General features: G+C 39.6%; 2 protein-coding genes across 3 annotated transcripts in view; one reads left to right on the top strand and one right to left on the bottom strand.

The window, feature by feature from the left end:
* The window catches only part of LOC306880039 (protein jagged-2-like), a 49,406-nt gene extending 48,459 nt beyond the window's left edge, over positions 1-947 (bottom strand). The window contains exons 1-2 of one of the 2 annotated variants that reach the window (XM_079433309.1): positions 728-947; positions 2-322 (exon numbers count right to left, since the gene is read on the bottom strand). In XM_079433309.1, the coding sequence (XP_079289435.1) occupies positions 2-322; positions 728-796 (390 nt within the window). In that variant the 5' untranslated portion in view covers positions 797-947. The remainder of the gene's footprint in view (position 1; positions 323-727) is intronic. The other variant, XM_079433310.1, reaches the window with a different exon arrangement.
* LOC306880185 (creatine kinase B-type-like) overlaps positions 1-22,273 on the top strand; it is a 985,569-nt gene that overhangs the window by 687,058 nt on the left and 276,238 nt on the right. The gene's annotated exons all lie outside the window — the stretch shown is intronic.

Genomic DNA, 22,273 nt, shown 5'->3' with positions numbered 1-22,273 from the left:
CCGGCCAGGCGAAGTGAAAGGGAATGATGATCTTGCCCACATCGCTCGATTTGCTGGGGTTGTTCTTTGCAGTCTTAAAAGAAAATATATTTCCACCGAGAACGTCAGTAGATCCAGAGCCAAAGGTGCACGGCCCAGTGGTGGTGACTTCAGACTGGTACTCCTTCAGACACACTTTAAAGTAAGTATCGCACTCGTCCCGTACGCAGCGCTGGTCTTGAGAGTTCCGCGTGCCGTCGCAACATTCCCCGTCCCACAACTCACCGTTTACATTTTCTACAGCAATCAGCTGCAGCTCAAAATAGCCAGAGGACTGGGACACCTAAAAATAACATGTGAATACAAAATAAATAAACATAGTAGCCATAATACTGGTTGCGTTTTATTGAAATGCAGATCGGGTTTGATTGAGGTAGCCTCGTTTTATTTGAGGGAATGTGTTGCGTGCGCTTGTGCGTTGAAGTCTCCAGAGAATCAGTCTACAATTTTGCAAACCTGCACAGAGGCTGGAAACAGCTATTTTAAATGACGGGGTGCAAGTTAACATTTATCACAATCTCCAGACATTTCCAAATGCATGAGCACATGTGGCTGCGTAATTCAAATGTCGATTACTTTGAGCTAAATTCATTGAAATCGTCAGCCCACACCCATCAACTTTTGCCTGCTGATCACTGCTATGGCAATTAAATCGATCTGCAATACTAGAAACAATCAGCGCTCTCACCTTCGTCCATATCGTTAACAGCAGGCACGCGATTGGGAGCCAGTTCCTAATCCTGATACAATTCCACATGCCGCTGATTTATGCGTTATGAATACAAGATGGAAAACGGCCGTTGACCGGCGACAGGATCCTCCGCTCCTGACATGCAAAAATTCACAAGCGTGGTGTGTTTGCGCGGTGATGTCTGGGGCTGATCTCTCCCTCTGTCTAATCACTTCACGGCAAAATGATGTGCTCACAGCTACCACACGCCTGAGGAGATCTCGCGTGATTGACAGCTGGCTGAACCAATCACAAAACGTCCTGCTGATTCCTTTAGCCAACCGCCACTCGAGGGCGGAGCATTGTCAAAAACTTACGCTGTTTCACAACGAGCAATTAAACGCATGGTCTTTTTCCATCAAGAATTCTGGCATTTTTGTAACAGAATTTATATATTATTTGAATGATTGCTAAATACATTCAGCGACAATCACACAGCAAATGTAACAGATTTAGCACTCAAACATGATCCCGTTGACTGGAAATGTATATCCATCAACCATATTCGTTTTAAACACTGTGGTACATTCTAACATTTAAATTGACATTTACTAAATTAACTTAGTGTTTGATTCTAATTCCTTCTATATTGTGATTATAATTTTTATAAACATTACTGGCACTTTATTTTATTTATTTAGTTGCCTATTATTGTGTGTACTGATGCTTTGGCAATACTATATGTAAAACAGTCAAGTCAATGAAGTGCTTTAACATTTTATTGAACTTAACAATTTAAAATATTATGTGAAAAGCACAAAACCACGTAAAGTAGTCCGAGCCTCAGGAAACCCGTATATCCTCGCTGCAGTTCAATATCCTGATGCGTGCTCAGCCTGCTAGTGTGATTTGACACAGGTGAGAGCGCCCTCTACTGTACATGTGCGTTAACCTGAAAAGAGAGACCCCAAGAAGACAAAAGACAAACATCGAAAAGCATTTATATTTAAAATATTTACAGGAAAAAAGACGGTATAATCTAAAGCTATAATTACCTTAGTGCCTAAGGCAGTGCGTCTCAATCCTCAAGCCTGGAAAGAAAAAAGAATCTTAAAGGAATAGTTCACCCAAAAATGAAAATTTGCTGACCCTCAGCCTCAGATCATCCAAGAGATAGATAAGATTGCTTCTTCGTATGAACAAATTTGGAGAAATTTAGCATTGCATTTCCTGCCCACCAAAGGATCCTCTGCAGTGAATGGGTGCCGTCAGAATGAGAGTCCAAACTGCTTTATCACAGGAGGAAGCACTATTATGGATTATGGCCAGAAGGAACGATTTAAAGTTTAAATGCTTAACAATGGATTTGTTCCTTACAAACGTGCAGATTTTCACTTCACAAGATGTTCAATGATGGACTGGAGTCGTGTGGATTACTCATGGATTATTGTGGTTTTTATCAGCTCTCATTCTGATGGCACCCATTCACTCCAGAGAATCCATTGGTGAACAAGTAATGCTATTTCTCCAAATATATTCTGATGAAGAAAAACTCATCTACATCTAGGAAGTGTTCATTTTTGGGCAAACTATTACTTTTAAAACTAAGCCTAAAAACATCTTAAACCAGCCTAAACTGGTTTGTGGGCTGGTTTTAGAAGTGTTTGGGTAAAACTAGGAGACCTGTCAAGCACTTGCCGACCAGCTGAAAACCAGCTTGGCCAGGCTGACAGACCAGTTAGACCAGCTGGTCCTGGATAATACCTCAACACTCCACATTTTGCATGTCTCCCTTATTTATCACACCTGATTTATATCATCAGCTCATTAATAAAGGCTGAGAGAACTGAATTGAGTGTGTCAAATAAAGGTGTCATACGAATGAGCAGTACTGAGCTCCTCCATCTCTTTTAAATATGTCTGATCCTGATTTGTATTAAGAGGCAGGCTGCATGCTTTTGTGAGCACATGAAGTAACGCAGACAGGCAGTGTGGCCTAATAGGCTCTGGTTTTCTTACGGCACCCAACACCTTCTCATCTGGAAATTGCCGTATCGCTAGGCACGCTGTAAATAAATGCAATGATTACTTAAACACTGGGGGAAGCTGGAGGAAAAGGAAGAAGAAGAAGGTATGGGTGGGTAATAACAGATTTGTGGTGGAGACGATGGGGGAAGGGGGAGTGCTGGACTGCCGGACAGAGATGCTGGTGCTGGTAGGCGTGTTTTGGTGGCTTCCCTCATCCATATTTCATGGCTTTTCCTTTGAGGCCTCGCATATAAACCTATGGCCAATGCATTGATTCCCTTTTATCTCCAATTTTGGCCTTGACCCAGTTTAATGGCTTTCACAATTGTTAGTTGCTCATTTCCTCCTAAAAGGCATCTGCGACTGAGATATCAGAAAATAATGAATCCCTTGTTGCGATTCTGACAAACCATATGTTAAAGTGACAGCATCATTCAGCCATGCAGAAACAAAACAAAACAAAAAACAGGGCATCAAATAGCAACATTTGTACTTGCTGACAGGTTATAAATCAATGGGATCTATTTTCTTTTTGAATTGCTGTGCTCAATTTTTATCCCTATATTTGATGCATGACCTTATTACTGAAGCTTGTTTCCATAGCGATAGGCTTACAATTTTACTGTAAAGCAAGCACAGGAAATTAAATGTGATATAAGTAGATTTCCCAAAGGTGAGAAATTATTGATAGGAAAATCACACAGATTTATTGCCGCTAGACACTGGGCTCTTCGTATCAAGTCACACAGAAGTTACTATCTTTTTTCACAAATGCTCTTTATAATATATTTTTGATATGCCCTCCAGTTTTTGTCTTAGTTTGAGGTTAAACAACAAGTAAGGCAAAAAATGTCGACCATTCAAATATCATGTATCAAAATATAGGCATGATTAGCAGAATATTTACATGAGATCTGATGAAGAAAAAACACAATGCTAATTTTTGTCATCCTTACCTTTATTTTCCCATACAAATGGGTAAAGTAATTATAATTGCTTCATGAGAATTTCTTAAATTGTAGAGGTCCAGAGACCAGATTATTATGTGCACATTTTAATTTGATTGTATTTCTAAAGCAATTTTATTGGCAACCAAATATTTTGATACTTTAAGTAAAATAAAAAGTACAGGTTTTGCCTCTAACTTTTACTTTACTGTCAAGGAAAAGAGAGAGAGAGAGAGAAAAAAACATGGCTTTAATTTTGCTTGACCTTTAAGGGAAAACAGTACAGGTAATAACCCTATTTTTTATTTATTTTGCTTTATCTTTAGACAAAAAAAATAAATAATAATAATTACAGGTTTTGCGTCTATTTTTTGCTTCACCTTTGTTCATACCTGGCCAATAACCTGAGGCAATTTACTTTCACCTGAACATAATCTTTACAAAGCGTGACTCACATATAATTTCATGCAAAAGGCTAATCTTGCCAACCCTGACATTAACTAATGTCATAAGTGGAGGTGTGACACTCTGCATGAGGCTGTCAGTCAATGGTCAGAGAGTTTTACGTTTTTTAAGTCCATGTCCATAATAACAAATGTGTCAAAAATGTTAGTTTTTTTCAGAACAGATGGGTTTCAATGAGGCATTACAGCAGAAAGGTATCAAGGGAAAAAATACAAATTATATGTGGTTCTAAAAATCAGAAATAAACTACTTATACTCCCTTAACTTTAAAAGAGCAAACAGAAGAATGAGGAAATGGCATCAGTTGTTCTCAATGGAATCTCACTCTTCACGTTCCAAAAACGATTCTCCTAGTAAGCCGTTGGACACCAAAGCCTCATTTATGAAGACATGAAGACATAAAGAATGACTCCTTGTAATGTGTTTTAAAGTACTAAAGAACTAACATTCATCATCTGAATCATAATGTTGACTGAGAAAAATATATCACATGTATTGATGGGAATTGTATAAGGTCAACTGTAAAATAATATTTATTTTCAGGGGTCAAATCCCTGTCAAGCACTCTGTGACCTCTTGCATGGTAAAAGTGATGTGCATATTTGCAGTGGTGCATAACATGAGGGCATCCGACACCTGATAGAGCTGTGACTTCCCACACCCTGATCACTGATCCCTGCTTAGTCTTCTTATCTCCGAGGAAACATTACAGGTACATCTCAAAAAATTAGAATATTGTGAAAAAGTTCAATATTTTTTGTCACTCATTTCAGAAAGTGAAACCCATATATTATATAGATTCATTACACATAGAGTGAAATATTTCAAGCCTTTATTTATTGAAATTTTTATGCTTGTGGCTTACAGATAATGAAAACCCAAAATTCAGTGTCTCAGAAAATTAAAATATTACATAAGATAAATAAAAAAGGATATTTTAAACAGGAATGTCAGGCTTCTGAAAAGTATGTTTATTTCTATGCACTCAATACTTGGTTGGGCCTCCTTTTGCATGAATTACTGCTTCAATGCGGCGTGGCATGGAGGCAATCAGCCTGTGGCACTGCTCAGGTGTAATGGAAGCCCAGGTTGCTTTGATAGCGGCCTTCAGGTCATCTGCATTGTTGGGTCTGGTGTCTCTCATCTTCCTCTTGACAATACCCCATAGATTCTCTATGGGGTTCAGGTCAGGCGAGTTTGCTGGCCAATCAAGCACAGTAACACCATGGTCATTGAACCAGCTTTTGGTACCTTTGGCAGTGTGGGCAGGTGCCAAGTCCTGCTGGAAAATGAAATCACCATCTCCATAAAGCTTGTCAGCAGAAGGAAGCATGAAGTGCTCTAAAATTTCCTGGTAGATGGCTGCGTTGACTGTGGACTTAAGAAAACACAGTGGACCAACACCAGCAGATGACATTGCAGCCCAAATCATCACTGACTGTGGAAACTTCACACTGGACTTCAAGCAACATGGATTCTGTGCCTCTCCACTCTTCCTCCAGACTCTGGGACCTCGATTTCCAAATGAAATGCAAAATTTACTTTCATCTGAAAAGAGGACTTTGGATCACTGAGCAACAGTCCAGTTCTTTTTCTCCACAGCCCAGGTAAGATGCTTCTGACGTTGTCTCTGGTTCAGAAATAGCTTGGTAGCCCTTTTCCTGAAGACGTCTTGCGTGGTGACTCTTGATGCACTAACTCCAGCTTCAGTCCACTCCTTGTGAAGCTCTCCTAAGTGTTTGAATCGGCTTTGCTTGACAGTATTCTCAAGCTTGCGGTCATCCCTGTTGCTTGTGCACCTTTTCCTACCCAAATTCTTCCTTCCAGTCAACTTTGAATTTAATATGCTTTGATACAGCACTCTGTAAACAGCCACACCTTTCAGTAATGACCCTCTGTGACTTACCCTCTTTGTGGAGGGTGTCAATGTTCGTCTTCTGGTTCACTGCCAAGTCAGCAGTCTTCCCCATTATTGTGGTTTCAAAGAAATAGAAATTTATACTGTAGGGATGGTCATTATTTGAAACTCAAATGTAAATATTCTAATATTTTGAGATACTGATTCTTGACTTTCATGAGCTGTAAGCTCTAATCATCAAAATTAAAACAAAAAAACTTTTGAAATGTTTTACTTTACATGTAATGATTACATTGGAAATGAAAGTTTCACTTTTTGAAATAAGTTACAAGAAAAAACTTTTTCACGATATTCAAATTTTTTGAGATGTACCTGTACTTCCTCTAACACTGTAACCTAAACAATGGATACATCTTAGGACAGACAGAGCTCATCTTCAGTCAATGTGTGCTTGTGTAACAAGTATGTGAAACACAGCCTAGTAAAAAATTTAAACTTACATATTAGGCAGGGGGGATTTGATGCACTATTCAGTGCTCAAATTGAAATTAGGTTTAATACAAAAACAATGCTTCAGATATGTCTCATGATGATTGAACGAATAGGTTCTGTAATGACAAGACTGTTGGTCTGTAATGACAAGTTGCAGTGTGTAAGCTTCTTGTGTATGCCCTTGAGAATGACCTGACACCCCCTGACTGATTCGCTCCTTCAGAGCAGGTGCAGATTGCTCTGCTCAATAATCTTTACAATTAGACCTTATACAATGAGCCCAATCAACCTTGACACTCTGTAACAAGGAAAGAGAACTCACAGATTCACTGCAGTCTGCAATACAAATTCTACAACACCGATAAAGGACTAACCTATAGATAGATAGATAGATAGATAGATAGACAGACAGACAGCCAGATAGATAGATAGATAGATAGATAGATAGATAGACACACAGCCAGATAGATAGATAGACAGATAGATACAACCCGAATTCCGGAAATGTTGGGAAGTTTTTTAAATTTAAATAAAATGAAAACTAAAGACTTTCAAATCACATGAGCCAATATTGTATTCACAACAGAACATAGAGAACATAACAAATGTTTAAATGGAGAAATGTTACACTTTTATCCACTAAATGAGCTCATTTCAAATTTGATGCCTGCTACATGTCTCAAAAAAGTTGGCACGGGGTAACAAAGGGCTGAAAAAGCAAGACATTTTGAAAAAATTCAGCTGGGAGAACATTTAGCAACTAATTAAGTTAATTGACATCAGGTCTGTAACATAATTAGCTATAAAAGGGATGTCTTAGAGAGGCAGAGTCTCTCAGAAGTAAAGATGGGCAGAGGCTCTCCAATCTGTGAAAGAGTGCGTACAAAGATTGTGGAATACTTTAAACACAACGTTCCTCAATGTCAAATTGCAAAGGCTTTCCAAAACTCATCATCTACAGTGCATAACATCATAAAAAGATTAAAAGAAACGGGAGAAATCTCTGTGCGTAATGGACAAGGCCGAAGACCTTTGTTGGACTCCCATGGTCTTCGGGCCCTCGGATGGCACTGCATCACTCATCGGCATGATTCTGTCATTGACATTACTAAATGGGCACAGGAATACTTCCAGAAACCACTGTCGGTAAACACAATCTGCCGTGCCATCTGCAGATGCCAACTAAAGCTCTATCATGCAAAAAGGAAGCCATATGTGAACATGGTCCAGAAGCGCCATCGTGTCCTGTGGGCCAAGGCTCATTTAACCCTTAAATTCATGAATGTTTCACCAATCACTATTACATATTTGGGTCTTTAGCGACCCGGACCTATATATCCAGCATGGATGGATCTCTAACTGCTGCAATAGCAAAAAAAATCTCTTGATATTTTAAGAACAATAAAATAAAATAAAAACATTCTTTAAGAAGGATAAAATAAAGCGTATTTCGTTACCATTTGAAACTTAGAAGGGTTAAATTTGAGCAGATGATTGTACACAGCAAAATCTCCAGAGTTAAATCAACTCTGCTCAGAGTACATATTGTCCCAATCTACAGAGAGTTAAAGTAACACTGAAGTAGAGTTACCACTGGTGAGGATTATGAGATAAATTTTCATGTCTAAAAGCCAGAGCAGTAGTTGTTCATCTTCAACATTGTTAACAACGGGTTTTCTTATCTAATGCTCACTCATCACTTAATGAATCGCTTAATTATCCCATTAACTTTAACTCTGCTTCAGTGTTACTTTAACACTCTGTAGATTGGGACAATATGTACTCTGAGCAGAGTTGATTTAACTCTGGGGATTTTGCTGTGTACCATCACCGTCATCGTCAGAACACACTTCCACAGTACATTCAGCATCTGGCTCATATTCGTGATCTCAAACATATTCGCAAAAAAGTACCATTTTCAGTGACTTCAAAATCAATAGTTTGATCGCTGGCAGCTTATTCACCACGTCCACCATCAAATGACAGTTACATTTGTATTTTATGGCATACAGTAATCGCTCTGCAGTATCGCCATTCAAACCAGTTTAATTTTTGCTTATGATATTTCTTGCTTTTGTTTTATGCCTGCAGTGATTATGAGCGAAATGTCACGTCATTATTGTCTATTAAACAGTGCCATCTCGAGGAATAAAGGTGAATTGCATGCATTGAGTCATCAGATATTTTAATATTTTTTGCGCAGAAAAAATATACTTACACTAATACACAGCTCAGGTCCCTATACACTTTTTATAAAAAAATTATCAGAAAACAGACATTCTTTTAAATTTTATTTGATTTTTTCTTGTGATATTGTTTATAGTGAATAGATTGAGGAATGCTAAGAAAGTTGATGTCTAACTTTAAAAAATGAAGGCGAGAGAGGGTAGCGAATGACGTCCCAGGTCGCTAAAGATCCGAGGTATGCATTTAAGGGTTAAAAATTGACTGTTTCAAAGTGGAAAATTTGTCCAAATTTGACATTCTTGTTGGAAATCACTGATGCTGTGTCTTCTGGGCTAAAGAGGAGGGAGACCTTCCAGCGTGTTATCAGTGTTCAGTTCAAAAGCCAGTATCTCTGATGGTATGGGGGTGCATAAATGCATACAGTACGGGCAGCTTGCATGTTTTGGAAGGCACTATGAATGCTGAAAGGTATATAAAGGTTTTAGAACAACATATGCTCCCCTCCAGACGATGTCTATTTCAGGGAAGGCCTAGTATATTTCAGCAGGACAATGCAAAACCACATACTGCAGCTATTGCAACAGCATGGCTTCGTAGTAGATGAGTCCAGGTGCTGAATTGGCCTGCCTGCAGTCCAGATCTTTCACCTATACAGAAAATATTGGCGCATCGTTAAATTAAAAATACGTTAAAGACGACCACAAAATCTTCAGCAGCTGGAAACCTATATAAGGCATGAATGGAACCAAATTCCACCAAAACTCCAGAAACTCATAACCTTGATGCCCAGACATCTTCTAACTGTTTTGAAAAGAAGAGGAGATACTACACCATGGTAAACATGCCCCCGTCCCAACTATTTTGAGACCTGTAGCAGGCATCAAATTTGAAATTTTGTGCATAAAATTTTACAATTTCTCAGTTTAAACAGTTGTTGTGTTCTCTATGTTCTATTTTGAATAAAATATTGGCTCATGTGATTTGAAATTCTTTTAGTTTTCGTTTTATTCACATTTAAAAAAATGTCCCAACATTTCCGGAATCGGTTATAGATAGATAGATAGATAGATAGATAGATAGATAGATAGATAGATAGATAGATAGATAGATAGATAGATAGATAGATAGATAGATAGATAGATAGATAGATAGATAGATTTTATTTAAATTTAATTTGTCTAGACAAAATGTACATATAAGTTTGTATTTTGAAAATATACTGAAATAATACACATAGCCAAATACATTAGTAATATTCTAATGTATTTTGTACGTAATAATGTGCATAATGTAGCTACACATTTGTTTAAATTTTTTTGTCAAACAATTTTTAATTCACCCTGGACATGTTTAATGAGGAGCAGCAGCAACTGATAAATTATGCTAACAATATATAATTAGAGCCCACTTGAGAATGCTGATGAGTCGTGTGTAATCAAGAGACTCTTCACCTTCGTTTCATGTGGGTCTCTGAAGAGGGCAGAGTGCAGGGACATGCCTATGCTATTTGTGTCATTAAAGACATAATACATCTGCACAGAGGATTCTTTTGTTGTTAAATTAATTCAAGGGGGACACATATCTGTTTATTATCCACATCCCCCATTTTCACGTATTTTGAATATCCCATTCCCAACTCATATTTACCACTTGCCTCTATTCATTTTTTATCTACTATATTTCAACTGTGCTATGTATGCATGCTAAACAATAGATTTATGCTATTATAATCACATCTGGAGCTCATGCCTTATTCTTTTCAGGGTCGTTTCAGTCTTATGTACTAAAAAGCAGCATCAACCTCCACTCGAGAAGGGTATTTTTTCCATAAGTGAAATGGTTATATTTGGGCAAGTAATGTCCAGGATGTCCGTCCTGTTTATGACATCACACACTGGCTTCTGAATCTCATGAGAGCAGACTATCGAACTCTACATGCTTCGGCTGCCCAAAAACAGCAGCGACATGCACTCATCCAGGATATCCTACAACAGAGTCGGACTGGTGACTCCCCTGTTTGCTTGTTTTTATTCTGCTCCATTCCAAGCCCCACATCCGTCCACTGGTTCAAAAAGGGTCTAAGAGTACACAGTGGAATCAGAACTCGCACAGAAAGGGAGAGAAAGATAGAAAGAAGCCGACTTTGTAGGAGACAGAGCAGCAGGGGAGTGTAGTCAGCGAAGTCTCATAAATATCTATAATGTCTATGATAAGCAGAGAGGACCTTGTGTTCTCACAGCCGGTTCTCTGCCTCACTCTGAGTCAAAACATGCATCATTCCTGTCACCCGAAACAAAAGTGAGTAACCCCTCCACAAACAATGACCAGGACATGTCTCTAGCTGAGTTACAAAATGATGACACAATGAAAATGTGATGCTTTAGAGGGTACAGAATTTAGTATTTTTAATTATTTTAATAATATAAAACCTTTTTTAATTTTTTGCTGCTTTAAATCAAAAAAATATATAATTTTATCATTAAAATTTGTATAAAATATGTTATTTTCACCAAAAGCTAAATTTATTCCATCAATTGAAATTCAATATTTTAATATTATTTTTAATCGTATTTTATTTATTCCTGTGAAAAGCTGATGTTTTAGCATCCATTGCTCCACTCTTCAGTGTCATACAATCCTTCAGAAATCATTCTAATATGCTGATTTGCTTATTATTGTTATCAAGGCTGAAAACAGTTGATCTGCACTGTAATGATTTTATAGAATAGAAAGAACAGCATTTATTTGTTTACATTTTATTATTATTGTTTAATAAAAAATGAAGGAAACTACTGATGCCGTCATCCATGAGATTCCTTTCACAGGGATCTGCTTCAATTTTTCATTCAGGATCTGAACTGCAACAATGAAGCAAAAATTCGACACCTGTTGACCACGCCATGTTTGGTGACCACCATTTCCAAGCCAAAAGGCTCTCAGGACACAGAGTGGGCAGTCATATACTGTTTCACTGCCCCCGTGTGCACACCATTTCTCATTAGCATACAGATGGACAGTGTGTTGGAATCATATTGTGTGTCCTCCTGCTCTTTGTTTGCCAGTCATAACTCCAGAGGTGGGCACAATGCTCGCTGCTCTTCAAAGAGCTGGTCACACCTGGGAGTGTTCTGAGAAAGGGAGTAGGCACCCATAGCCAGCTGCACAGATGGCCTCTCACGCTAAAGCACAATGGGCGAGCTGTAAGAGGTCCATGTGTCGGGTTACATATGAAAGTGCTCAGCAAAACTCAGGACGAATTTGGGAGCTATGATGCGTAAGAGGAGCTCATTACTATTTCATCATCACTAGTGACATAGTGGAAACATCATGTTGTGATGGGCTTGTGTTGTGTATGCTAGGGTTTCTCATTACCTACAAACAATACATTACCGTAACTAACACACTCTTTACTGCAGAAGCATGTTTGCTCCACATGGAATAAAAAATAAAAAGAGTAATTGCAACTTTTCATCTCACAATTCTTCGGGAAAAAAAGTAATAATTGTGAGATATAATATAGAATTATGAGATATAAACTCAGAATTCTAAGAAAAAGTCCTATTATTTATTTATTTGACTTTTTTCAACAGGCTTAAATTCTTTGTTTTTTCAAGTTTGAGACAATGCAGGGCTATTCATGATAAAAAAAAGGACAAAACGTTAAAAAAGTTCTTAGAAATGTCTTTATGTATTCATGTTGGTTTCATATGGTTTTCTATGAAGCTTTTATAACATAAAAAAAAACAACAAAAAAACCCTCCAAAAGTGTCATGTTGTGTAAACATAAAGCAATAATGGTAACAATTTAGTATAGGGTCCAATCTTTACTATTAACTAGTTGCTTATTAGCATGCCTATTATTAAGATATTAGCCGTTTATTTATACTTGGAAAGCAAATATTCTGCATGACCATATTCTACATCCCTAATCCCTAAACTAAACAACTACCTTACTAACTATTAATAAGCAGCAAATTAGGAGTTGGAGGCAAAAGTCATAGTTACTGGTTTTTAATAGCGAGAATTGAACCTTAATATAAAGTGTGACTGCAATAATTTGTTTTATGTGATTTTATATACATATATATATATATATATATACTGAACAAAATTATAAACGCAACACTTTAGTTTTAGCCTCCATTTTTCATGAGCTGAACTAAAAGATCTAAGACTTTTTCTGTGTACACAAAAGGCCTGTTTCTCTCAAATATAGGGCCTTAGGCTGGCCACAATAAAAGGCCACTTTAAAATGTGCAGACTTGCATCTCATTGAACAAAACCCTGAGGGGGTGTTCCATGACCTGTTACCATCCCTGGCAACAAGTTTTCACGCAGCGCTGGTTGGAATATAGAATTTTTGAGGAATGCTGTAGGTGGATTGAAGTCAAGTCACGATTCATAAAATCCACCTCTTCCAAGAAACAAAGCCTTCAGGTCTGCAGTGATAACATCTGTTATGTACTGTACTTCAATCCAGGACTCATCAACATTCTCAATGCGATACACCCCAAGGAGCTTCGCTTACAGTGTGGAGCAAACTCAAAATACTTAAGGAAGATCTGAACACAAGCACGTCAGTGTGGGTGATCCATAGCCAAGGGCGGTGGAAAAAGAAGCCCTTATCTGTAACACAAACCCACATGCTGATCATGAGATGCTCAGAAGGTGGTGTAGCTTTAAAGACGAAACAAATGATCACTTACATGTCAGATTCCGAGTTCTTTGCCCTGAGGCACTGGAAGCAGAGTGAAAGTGAAAGCAGGAATTACTGGAAACCAGGACCAGTCTCAGCAGGACAATTTGGAGAAAAAACTTCATAGCAGTCAAAGCATGATGATGCCATGAAAATATTATTATGATAATATGACTATTATTCCAAAGGCTCAAATGCAAAAGAGGCCTACTAAAGAATTAAAAGAGCGCTTAAATAATTCTAACACAGACAGATGGTAAGTTGTGGCTATAACTATAAAAAAAGACTACCTATAGATTTCATGCCACAGTCTATGTTTGAGTAGTCAGACTTGGGAGGAGATAACAGGAAGGGAGGACAATCCCTTGTTGACACCTGCAGTCCCATGTGCACTGATTACAAGTATTGGTTCTGGCAGCTTAGCTTGGCTTTAGAGTCATCTGCGCATGCACATCTACACAATTAGCCTTATTGAAACATTCCTCTCATTTATTGACATTTTATGCAACTATTAAGCAAGAAAATGAATGCTGAGCTGATGGCATAAAATTCACATTAAGTTGATAATATATGTAAACAAAATCATCACAGTTATCACAGCGTGTTCCTTAGGAACGACGCAAAGAGACACCAGCGGCAAGCAATTCTGACGATTTGTGCTGCTACCCTGTCAGATTTTGCTACCTCCCATTAAAACAGTAGTTAGTACAATTCAACAATGAAAAATGCTACCTGTCAAATTATACAGCTTTTCCATCACACCTACCCCAACCCTAAACCTATCCTAACAGTAATGCAAATACAGTTATTATGTGTTGTTCAGGGTTTGTATTGCTAGAAGGGATACAGCTACGGCAAGACAAGAATTAACAAGAATTACATTTTCTACCTATTAGATTGTATTTTATTACTGTCTACACCTACCCTAACCCTAACAGTAATGCAAATAGAGTAATTATTGTTTTTCAGCGTGAGAAAAAGGACACAATATTGATGTGTGCATGCACAGTAAGCCCTGGTAGGACAATCTGATGAGTATGATAAAATGTCAAGACACCTGGCTGAACATCTAGGCATAGAAACAGTTTTCCCCCCATGTCATCTCCAGCCTAAACAACTAACACAGGAATTATTATAATAATAATTGTAATGTAATTCATGCCTGTAATTCATTCCCCATCTCTAATTATTGACTCTCTCTCTAGTACTTTGTAAATATATATGCATATATTTCTAAACAGCTGTGTATATAGAGTAAATGAGGCACAAATCTGTACATAAATCTTCTGTTCTAGATTCTTACACATTATTATTATTGTTGTTAAGTCTTATTTAAATGTTTCTGTTCTCATTCTATGCATCGATAATCAATCAACATGTCCCGTTGTCACATGTTGGTTTTCCTTTCAGTTCTGTTTTGACCTTATTTGGTAGTTCCTGTTCTTATTTAGTTAATTAGTAATCATCATCTAGTCTTTTCACCTGTGTTTGATTAATTATCTAGTTTGCTCCTTTGTTTCCTGTTTCTTTATAAGCATTCAGTTTTGTCCCTATCCTTGTCGGTTCTTAAGTTAGTAATGGTTTAATGTGTGTTGATGCTGAATAAATATACCTTTTGTTATTCGTCGTTGTGGGCGCCCCTTTACTACAACCACCAACCGTAACAGAAGAACCGACCGCTTACCGAAGACGAGATCTGCTCAGGATGCTGGAGCTTGTGCCCGTCGTTTGCGGGGGTTCACGCCGCCGTTCGCGGCTCGCCCCTGCCCGTGCTGCGAGGGATGTCGGGCTGCCTGTAACGGCTTACCCTGGCCACCCGTTTTGGGGAGAACGGGTCGCCATTCGCCGCACACCCTTACCCACCGCCCCAATGAAATTCGCTCCGCCTGAGACGGCGAGGAATGTTCCGCCCGAGGCGAGGAGGATTCCGCCGCAAGGGGCGATGAACGTTGCGCCGTCGGCAACGAAGAGGATCCCGCCGTACACGGCGATGAATGTTCCGCCCGCGGCGAGGAGGATTCCGCCGCGAAGGGCGATGAACGTTGCGCCGTCCGCGGAGAAAAGGGATTCCGCCGCCAATAACGGTTCCCCCGAACCACCGAGGGGGGAAAAACAGGTGCCGGTGGGGATTTTAATTGAGTTTGAGGGCATGTCATTCCCTCCAGTGCCTGCTCCTCGTCAGTACCATCCCGTGCCTGCTCCTCACCAGCGCCATCCAGTGCCTGCTCCTCGCCAGTGCCATCCAGTACCTGCTCCTCGCAAGCGCCCTCCAGTGCCAGCTCCTCGCCAGTGCCTTCCTGTGCCTGCTCCTCGTCTGAGCCCACCAATTCCGGCACCTCGCAAGTGCCCACCTGAGTTCCCGCTGGTCCCGTCCAGCCCACCTGAGTTCCCGCTGGTCCCGTCCAGCCCACCTGAGTTCCCGCTGGTCCCGTCCAGCCCCGCGCCTCCCGTGCGCCCTCAAGTGTCCGCGCTGCAAGAGCGCCCTCCTGCGTCTTCGCTGGTCCCGTCCCGCTCTCCTTCGTCTCCGCTGGTTCTATCCAGCTTCGCGCCTCCCATGCGCCCTCAAGTGTCCGCGCTGCAAGAGCGCCCTCCTGCGTCTCCGCTGGTCCCGTCCAGCTCTCCTTCGTCTCCGCTGGTTCTATCCAGCTTCGCGCCTCCCGTGCGCCCTCAAGTGTCCGCGCTGCAAGAGCGCCCTCAAGTGTCCACGCTGCAAGAGCGCCCTCAAGTGTTCGCGCTGCAAGAGCGCCCTCAAGTGTCCGCGCTGCAAGAGCGCCCTCAAGTGTCCGCGCTGCAAGAGCGCCCTCAAGTGTCCGCGCTGCAAGAGCGCCCTCAAGTGTCCGCGCTGCAAGAGCGCCCTCAAGTGTCCGCTCCTCCAGAGCGCCCCCAAGAGCCCGCTCCTCCAGAGCGCCCCCAAGAGCCCGCTCCTCCAGAGCGCCCTCAAGAACCCTCTCCTCCAATGTGGCCCCCAGAGGGGAACTTTCCCAAAGAAATTTTGGGGGGGGGGCCATATAGTCTCAGTCTGTGTGGCCAGGCCAAGGGCCAAGGCCACGGAGCACCCCGATCCACCGAGGCCGCCCGAGGACCCCGATCCGCCATGGCCTCCCGAGGATCCAGATCCGCCATGGCCGCCCGAGGATCCAGATCCGCCATGGCCGCCCGAGGACCCTGACCCGCCATGGCCGCCCGAGGATCCAGATCCACCATGGTCACCCGAGGACCCTGATCCGCCATGGTCTCCCGAATCTCCAGTCCCGCCATGGCCTCCCGAATCTCCAGTCCCGCCATGGTCTCCCGAGGACCCTGATCCGCCATGGTCTCCCGAGGACCCTGATCCGCCATGGTCTCCCGAATCTCCAGTCCCGCCATGGCCTCCCGAATCTCCAGTCCTGCCATGGCCTCCCAAGGCCCCTGATCCGCCCTGGAGGCTTCCCTGTTCTCCTCCTTGTCCTGATCCTATGCCAGTCTCCAGGACGCCCGCCCCCCCCTCCCCGATGTTACTGTTACGGTGCGGGACGCACCTACCGGGAGGGGGGCGATATCTGTCACATGTTGGTTTTCCTTTCAGTTCTGTTTTGACCTTATTTGGTAGTTCCTGTTCTTATTTAGTTAATTAGTAATCATCATCTAGTCTTTTCACCTGTGTTTGATTAATTATCTAGTTTGCTCCTTTGTTTCCTGTTTCTTTATAAGCATTCAGTTTTGTCCCTATCCTTGTCGGTTCTTAAGTTAGTAATGGTTTAATGTGTGTTGATGCTGAATAAATATACCTTTTGTTATTCGTCGTTGTGGGCGCCCCTTTACTACAACCACCAACCGTAACACCCGTCCATGCTTGATGATAATCGGTCCAATGAGATTTCAGTGTAGGCGGGGCTATGTGACACAATGCCGCCAGTTTTTCTCTTGTTGGTTTTCATATATTTGATGATTCCAGCAGTATTAAGCTACACGCTGTTTTTAAAAATAAACCCCTGGAGTGTATTATCAAATTTTAGGTTATATGCTGAATAAGTTTTCAATGTGTGTCCCATCTTTACCCTATAATAAAAATTAATCAGATTCCTTCTACATATTGGGTATGCAAAAATGGGTACATATTGTCTTGTCAAAAGCGATAATGTATCGGAACTGAAATTGATTGGTAGATTCGCACCAAATGTTAAATGTTTCAGTTTATGTACTTTCCCACGATAAATGTTCCATGGTGGCTTTCAAAGGGGATACTTGAGTAACGGTGATACATTAGGCAGCTAAAAATCACGTCAGCTCTGCAAATAAACTCTGTTGGCTGTAAGTTAATATCACATAGACCTATCTGTGGCTCGCATAAAAGTAACAATATGGGCTATCGTTCTACAGTTAAAGCCTAAAACAGAAAACAACAGGCCTTAATTAATCACCCTCCTATCTGGCGTGACAGAGCTCCCAGAGGATGTCTGGGTATTCCCCGCTGAAGCTCACTGCAAATCAGTCCTGCCGTAAGCTACTGCTAGAAGCAAAGTCGGCACATTAGAGGGAACCAGCGGTTGACATCAAGATGGGGCAAGTTCATATAAACATTCAGCAGCTCCATTAATGCATTAAGCTTGTATTATCTACAGTGAATCTTATCAGCTGTGCTTGGTGTGTGGAGCAGGATGGGGGAGTGATGACAGATCAGGACTTCAGGGAAATGGAAGTGCCCTTTCCTTCAGCGGAGGGAAAGATCGGAACCTGCATGAAATTTAGAAGCTGCCGCTCAACGTGAGCTAAAATGTTGACCTCACCTCCTCATCAAGAACATTGTTTTGATACATTGATTTTCCTCCACGTAGATGATTTATGAAAGCACTGACAGTGAAGAATAACAATGAGAGTGAACAACTTCTTATAAGTCAGCCTGTAAGTTAAGAAATTGAATAATAGAAAGGTTTTAGGAAATGTAACTGTTTGCAATGGAAAACAAAAACCCACACTTCACTGATAAAAATTAGAGAGCTTTTCTCCAGATTTCCATATACTTTTACTGGAAGCTCAGAAGATATGCCTATATTAACAGGTGGACTAGAGTCAAAATTATGTATGCAAATTCTGTGAAACTATAAAATGCATAACTGACTGAAGAAATTGGCAGCCTCAAGATAACTGTAACTGATATTTGCTCACAACAAAGGATTCTGAAACCGGTTTCTGCCTCACAGTAGTTTAAAAAGGTACTGTAATTGTGAAATGTCACACTGTAAAATAAAGTCACAATTACATAAATGCATAAATTGAGGTATAAAATCACAATTATATTTTGTACTTGATAAAAAAGTATGCAGATAAAATGAAGTCGGCACAAAACATAAAGTAGCACAAAATGCCTCCCACACATCATTTTCATTGTAAAGTGAGTCTCCCTCTGCAAATCAAACCAATGCCAGGCTTCACAAAGACAACATCTGGTGTTAAAGGGATAATTCAGAAATCTCAAAAATGGCAATTCTGCCATCATTTATTCACCCTCATGTTGTTCCAAACCTGAATGCTTTTTTTCTCTTCTGCAGAACACAAAAGAAAATATTTTGAAGAGATAAAATCATACAATATGTGAGGTGAACTAGTCTTTAAAACCACCTTGCATAGACACAGAAGTCAAAACAACTGCAGACTGTGGAAATTATTATTAGATATTAAAAAAAAACAAGATGCCTAGTTCATTCAGGAATGAAATGTCTTGTTCGGTGTCTTGGTAAGACTCAGTGAATCATTCAGTGAAGGGCGACATGTTCATTCAGTGGCTCTTTAAAGGAAGGAAATGCCAACAAAGTAATCACATGCTTCAAAAGGGAACAAGAGACTTCAGTGAAGGACATATGAGTCATGGAAATGAATAAGAATGATTCGTTCACATATGAAACAGCTTGTACAAATATTCTAGATGTAGACAACCATGTGTAGTTATTGTTTGATGGACAGTTTCTGATATTAAGAGGGTCACTTAGATCAACTGAATGGTCATGTGATCTAAATGGGTGCCTCATTATATCATATTTGAAATGCAAACTTCTAAGGTCGCTAAATCAACATCAAATCTTGCTGAAAAACCTGTTGTATGTAATATTCTACCTTTTAGTTTAATTATAAAAATGTCCACCTTCAGGCTCACATTTCAAGATAATCCCTAACTGGACTGAAGCAATCGACTTGATTATATATTCAACAGTTTAAAAAAAAGTAATTTAATGACCATACTAAGACACATGGGAGATACAGAGTGACAGTAACTGATTTTTATTTATTTTATTCATTTATTTAAACTTATGGGAGATATAGAGTGACAGTAACTGATTTGTATTTATTTATTTAAATATATATGCTTTTATGTAAATAGTTTGCAATGCTGTTATAAATATCTCATTGATACGACAAGCTACAGAATTTCAGAACTGCACCTTTTTGACCATTAAAATATCAGCTACTGAATCAAATTGCATATTTTTGCTCAGTTCGGGGCTTTTGTTTTCGTTATATGACATAATATGCTATATATGTCATAAAAGACCAATGTGTCAAACATGATAATCAACAAAAACACATGCAAACTTTTTTTTTTTTTTATGTAATTAATATTTTGTCTAAAAAAAAAAAACTGTACAGTTTCAAACAAACGAAATTTATTTAATATTTCATGTCAGGCATCACGGGGTTAATGATAGAAAATGCACCTGAAAGAAACCGAGGCAAAATCTTCATGTAAATTTGTCCCGCCCCCACAGTTAATTTCTATTTGCAAGCTAATCCCGTTAGGGTATACTATGAAATAATCATAGCATCTCTAGAGCAGTTGCCAGTTCATTACGTTAAACACACAACAAGAACCCCCCCCCCAAAAAAATGGGCTTAGGGCCTGACAAACAAACGATTGTTTTGTATTGATAATGTATTCAGTCTGCGTACAGTGCACAAGCCCTTTCTGGGTAATCTGAACAAAGCCATCAGTAAATCAAGAAGCATAGAAAACATGCTTAAGTGCCCTTGCCATGTCTTCTCCTCTCTCCTGCCCTACAGATCACACTCATTGTGTGTCTTGTTGTGAGGCGTGCAGTTACTATAGCAAAGTCGTGGTAGTTGCACTCAGTTACTTAATGCTATTATTTGTGACCCCCTCACCCAACCACCTGTCCCTCCCCCACAATCCCTCGCCCCGGACATCCGTCAGTAAGGCTGTCTAATGATTACCAATGTGCCTAAAAAGAGCAGAGACGAAAACAAACATTACCTTGACAACTCAACTCCTCTCGAAGCTCTACATAACAAAGAGCTCAATCTGATCCCTAGAGAGCTCTGGATGAGAAGGATTTGACGAATTGTCCCTCAGCTTGAACGAAAACGTCACACTTGTTTGGCACATGAAAGCCAGATAGCAACCAAAAGGTGTGGTAATGTGGGGGACCAAAGAAAGGAGAGTGACATGAGGGCAAGTGGAGTGGATCTCCCCACTATTTGAATACAATATATTACAGCACTGCATCTTGAAAAAAAATTTTTTTTTTTGCAACAAAGGCTTAATATTACCTAATTTGATGATGCACAGTTTTGTTGATGGCCATAATTCTAACCTTGCAATCAGGATTAGGTATAAAATAACGTCTTCAAAATCATTCATACATGTGAAAATTGGCTGAGAATTGAACAAATAGTTGTAACCTGGATAAAGGAAGATAGGAATTATGTTTTTGTTGCAAATTTGCTGATGGTTAAGGGATAATACAAGACTTCTTGACCTTAAATATGGTTGTCGAAAGGAAAAATGCTTCAAAATGCACATATTTTGTGGAAAAGTGTGACATGTTAGAGCAAACCATGCACTATTTTTTTCCAAAATTAGTAAGAAACACGTTCTGGATTTCATTGAGCTAATATAATGGTAGTGTTGTTGATCAGTCATTACACCACTTTACAATTTTGCATTTGTATAATAATTTTGCATGGATACCAAGTGAAACTGACACAAATAGAGACTCCGTGACCTAAGGCAGTAACCTTTTTATTCATTTAAACTGAATGCAGATCAATGTAATACAGAGTGCACATGCAATATTTCATTTTCGAAATATATATATTTTCAAATGTCAAAAGATACTTATATATATATATATATATATATAACATTTGAAATATATATATATTTGTTCGAGGTGCCATAAATGAAAACAATCAGTAAACAAATGTTGTGAGATTCAAAAGAAGAAATGAAGTGAACACCTCTTGAAATACTGAGTCTGAAAATCAAGCATTAATAACAGTGGCACATGACAATAAATCAACAATTTATTAATTTTCAAAAGAAATCAAGCCCTATCCTGAGATAAACGTACAAAACACTCAAACAAGTTCAAAGTTTATTTTATAAGAAGAGATTAAGAAAATGAGGAAATGATATCTGAGGCATTGTGATATGAAATAATACTTCCAAAACAAATGCATAATTCTTAAAATGTGTCATTTGCATACTTTAAAGGAGCCTTTGACGTTAAAAACACTCCTATTGTGGACCAAACCAAACCTGTTTGGCTTTTTCCACACTTGTTTTGACTGATTTAGAATTGCGTGGAAAAACAGTATGTCCAGCTATAGACAGGCTCTAAAAGCTGCCAGAGCAGAGCATATCCGCAAACTCATAGATAATAACCAAAACAATCCAAGGTTTTTATTTAGCACAGTGGCTAGATTAACAAATAAACAGACACCGCCCGATCTAAATATTCCCTCACAGTTTAATAGTAATGACTTTATGAATTTCTTTACTGATAAAATAGATAACATCAGAAATACAATAACAAATGTAGATTCTACAGCGTCTAGTATTCCAGCTTCATTCATCGCACCCAAAGAAAAACTGCAGTGCTTTACAACTATAGGACAGG

The sequence above is a fragment of the Barbus barbus genome, assembly GCF_936440315.1.
Source record: "Barbus barbus genome assembly, chromosome: 14".
NCBI classification, from domain to species: domain Eukaryota; kingdom Metazoa; phylum Chordata; class Actinopteri; order Cypriniformes; family Cyprinidae; genus Barbus; species Barbus barbus.
The sequence above is the reverse complement of the archived record's forward strand: the minus strand, read 5'-3'. Positions and strand labels throughout refer to the sequence as shown.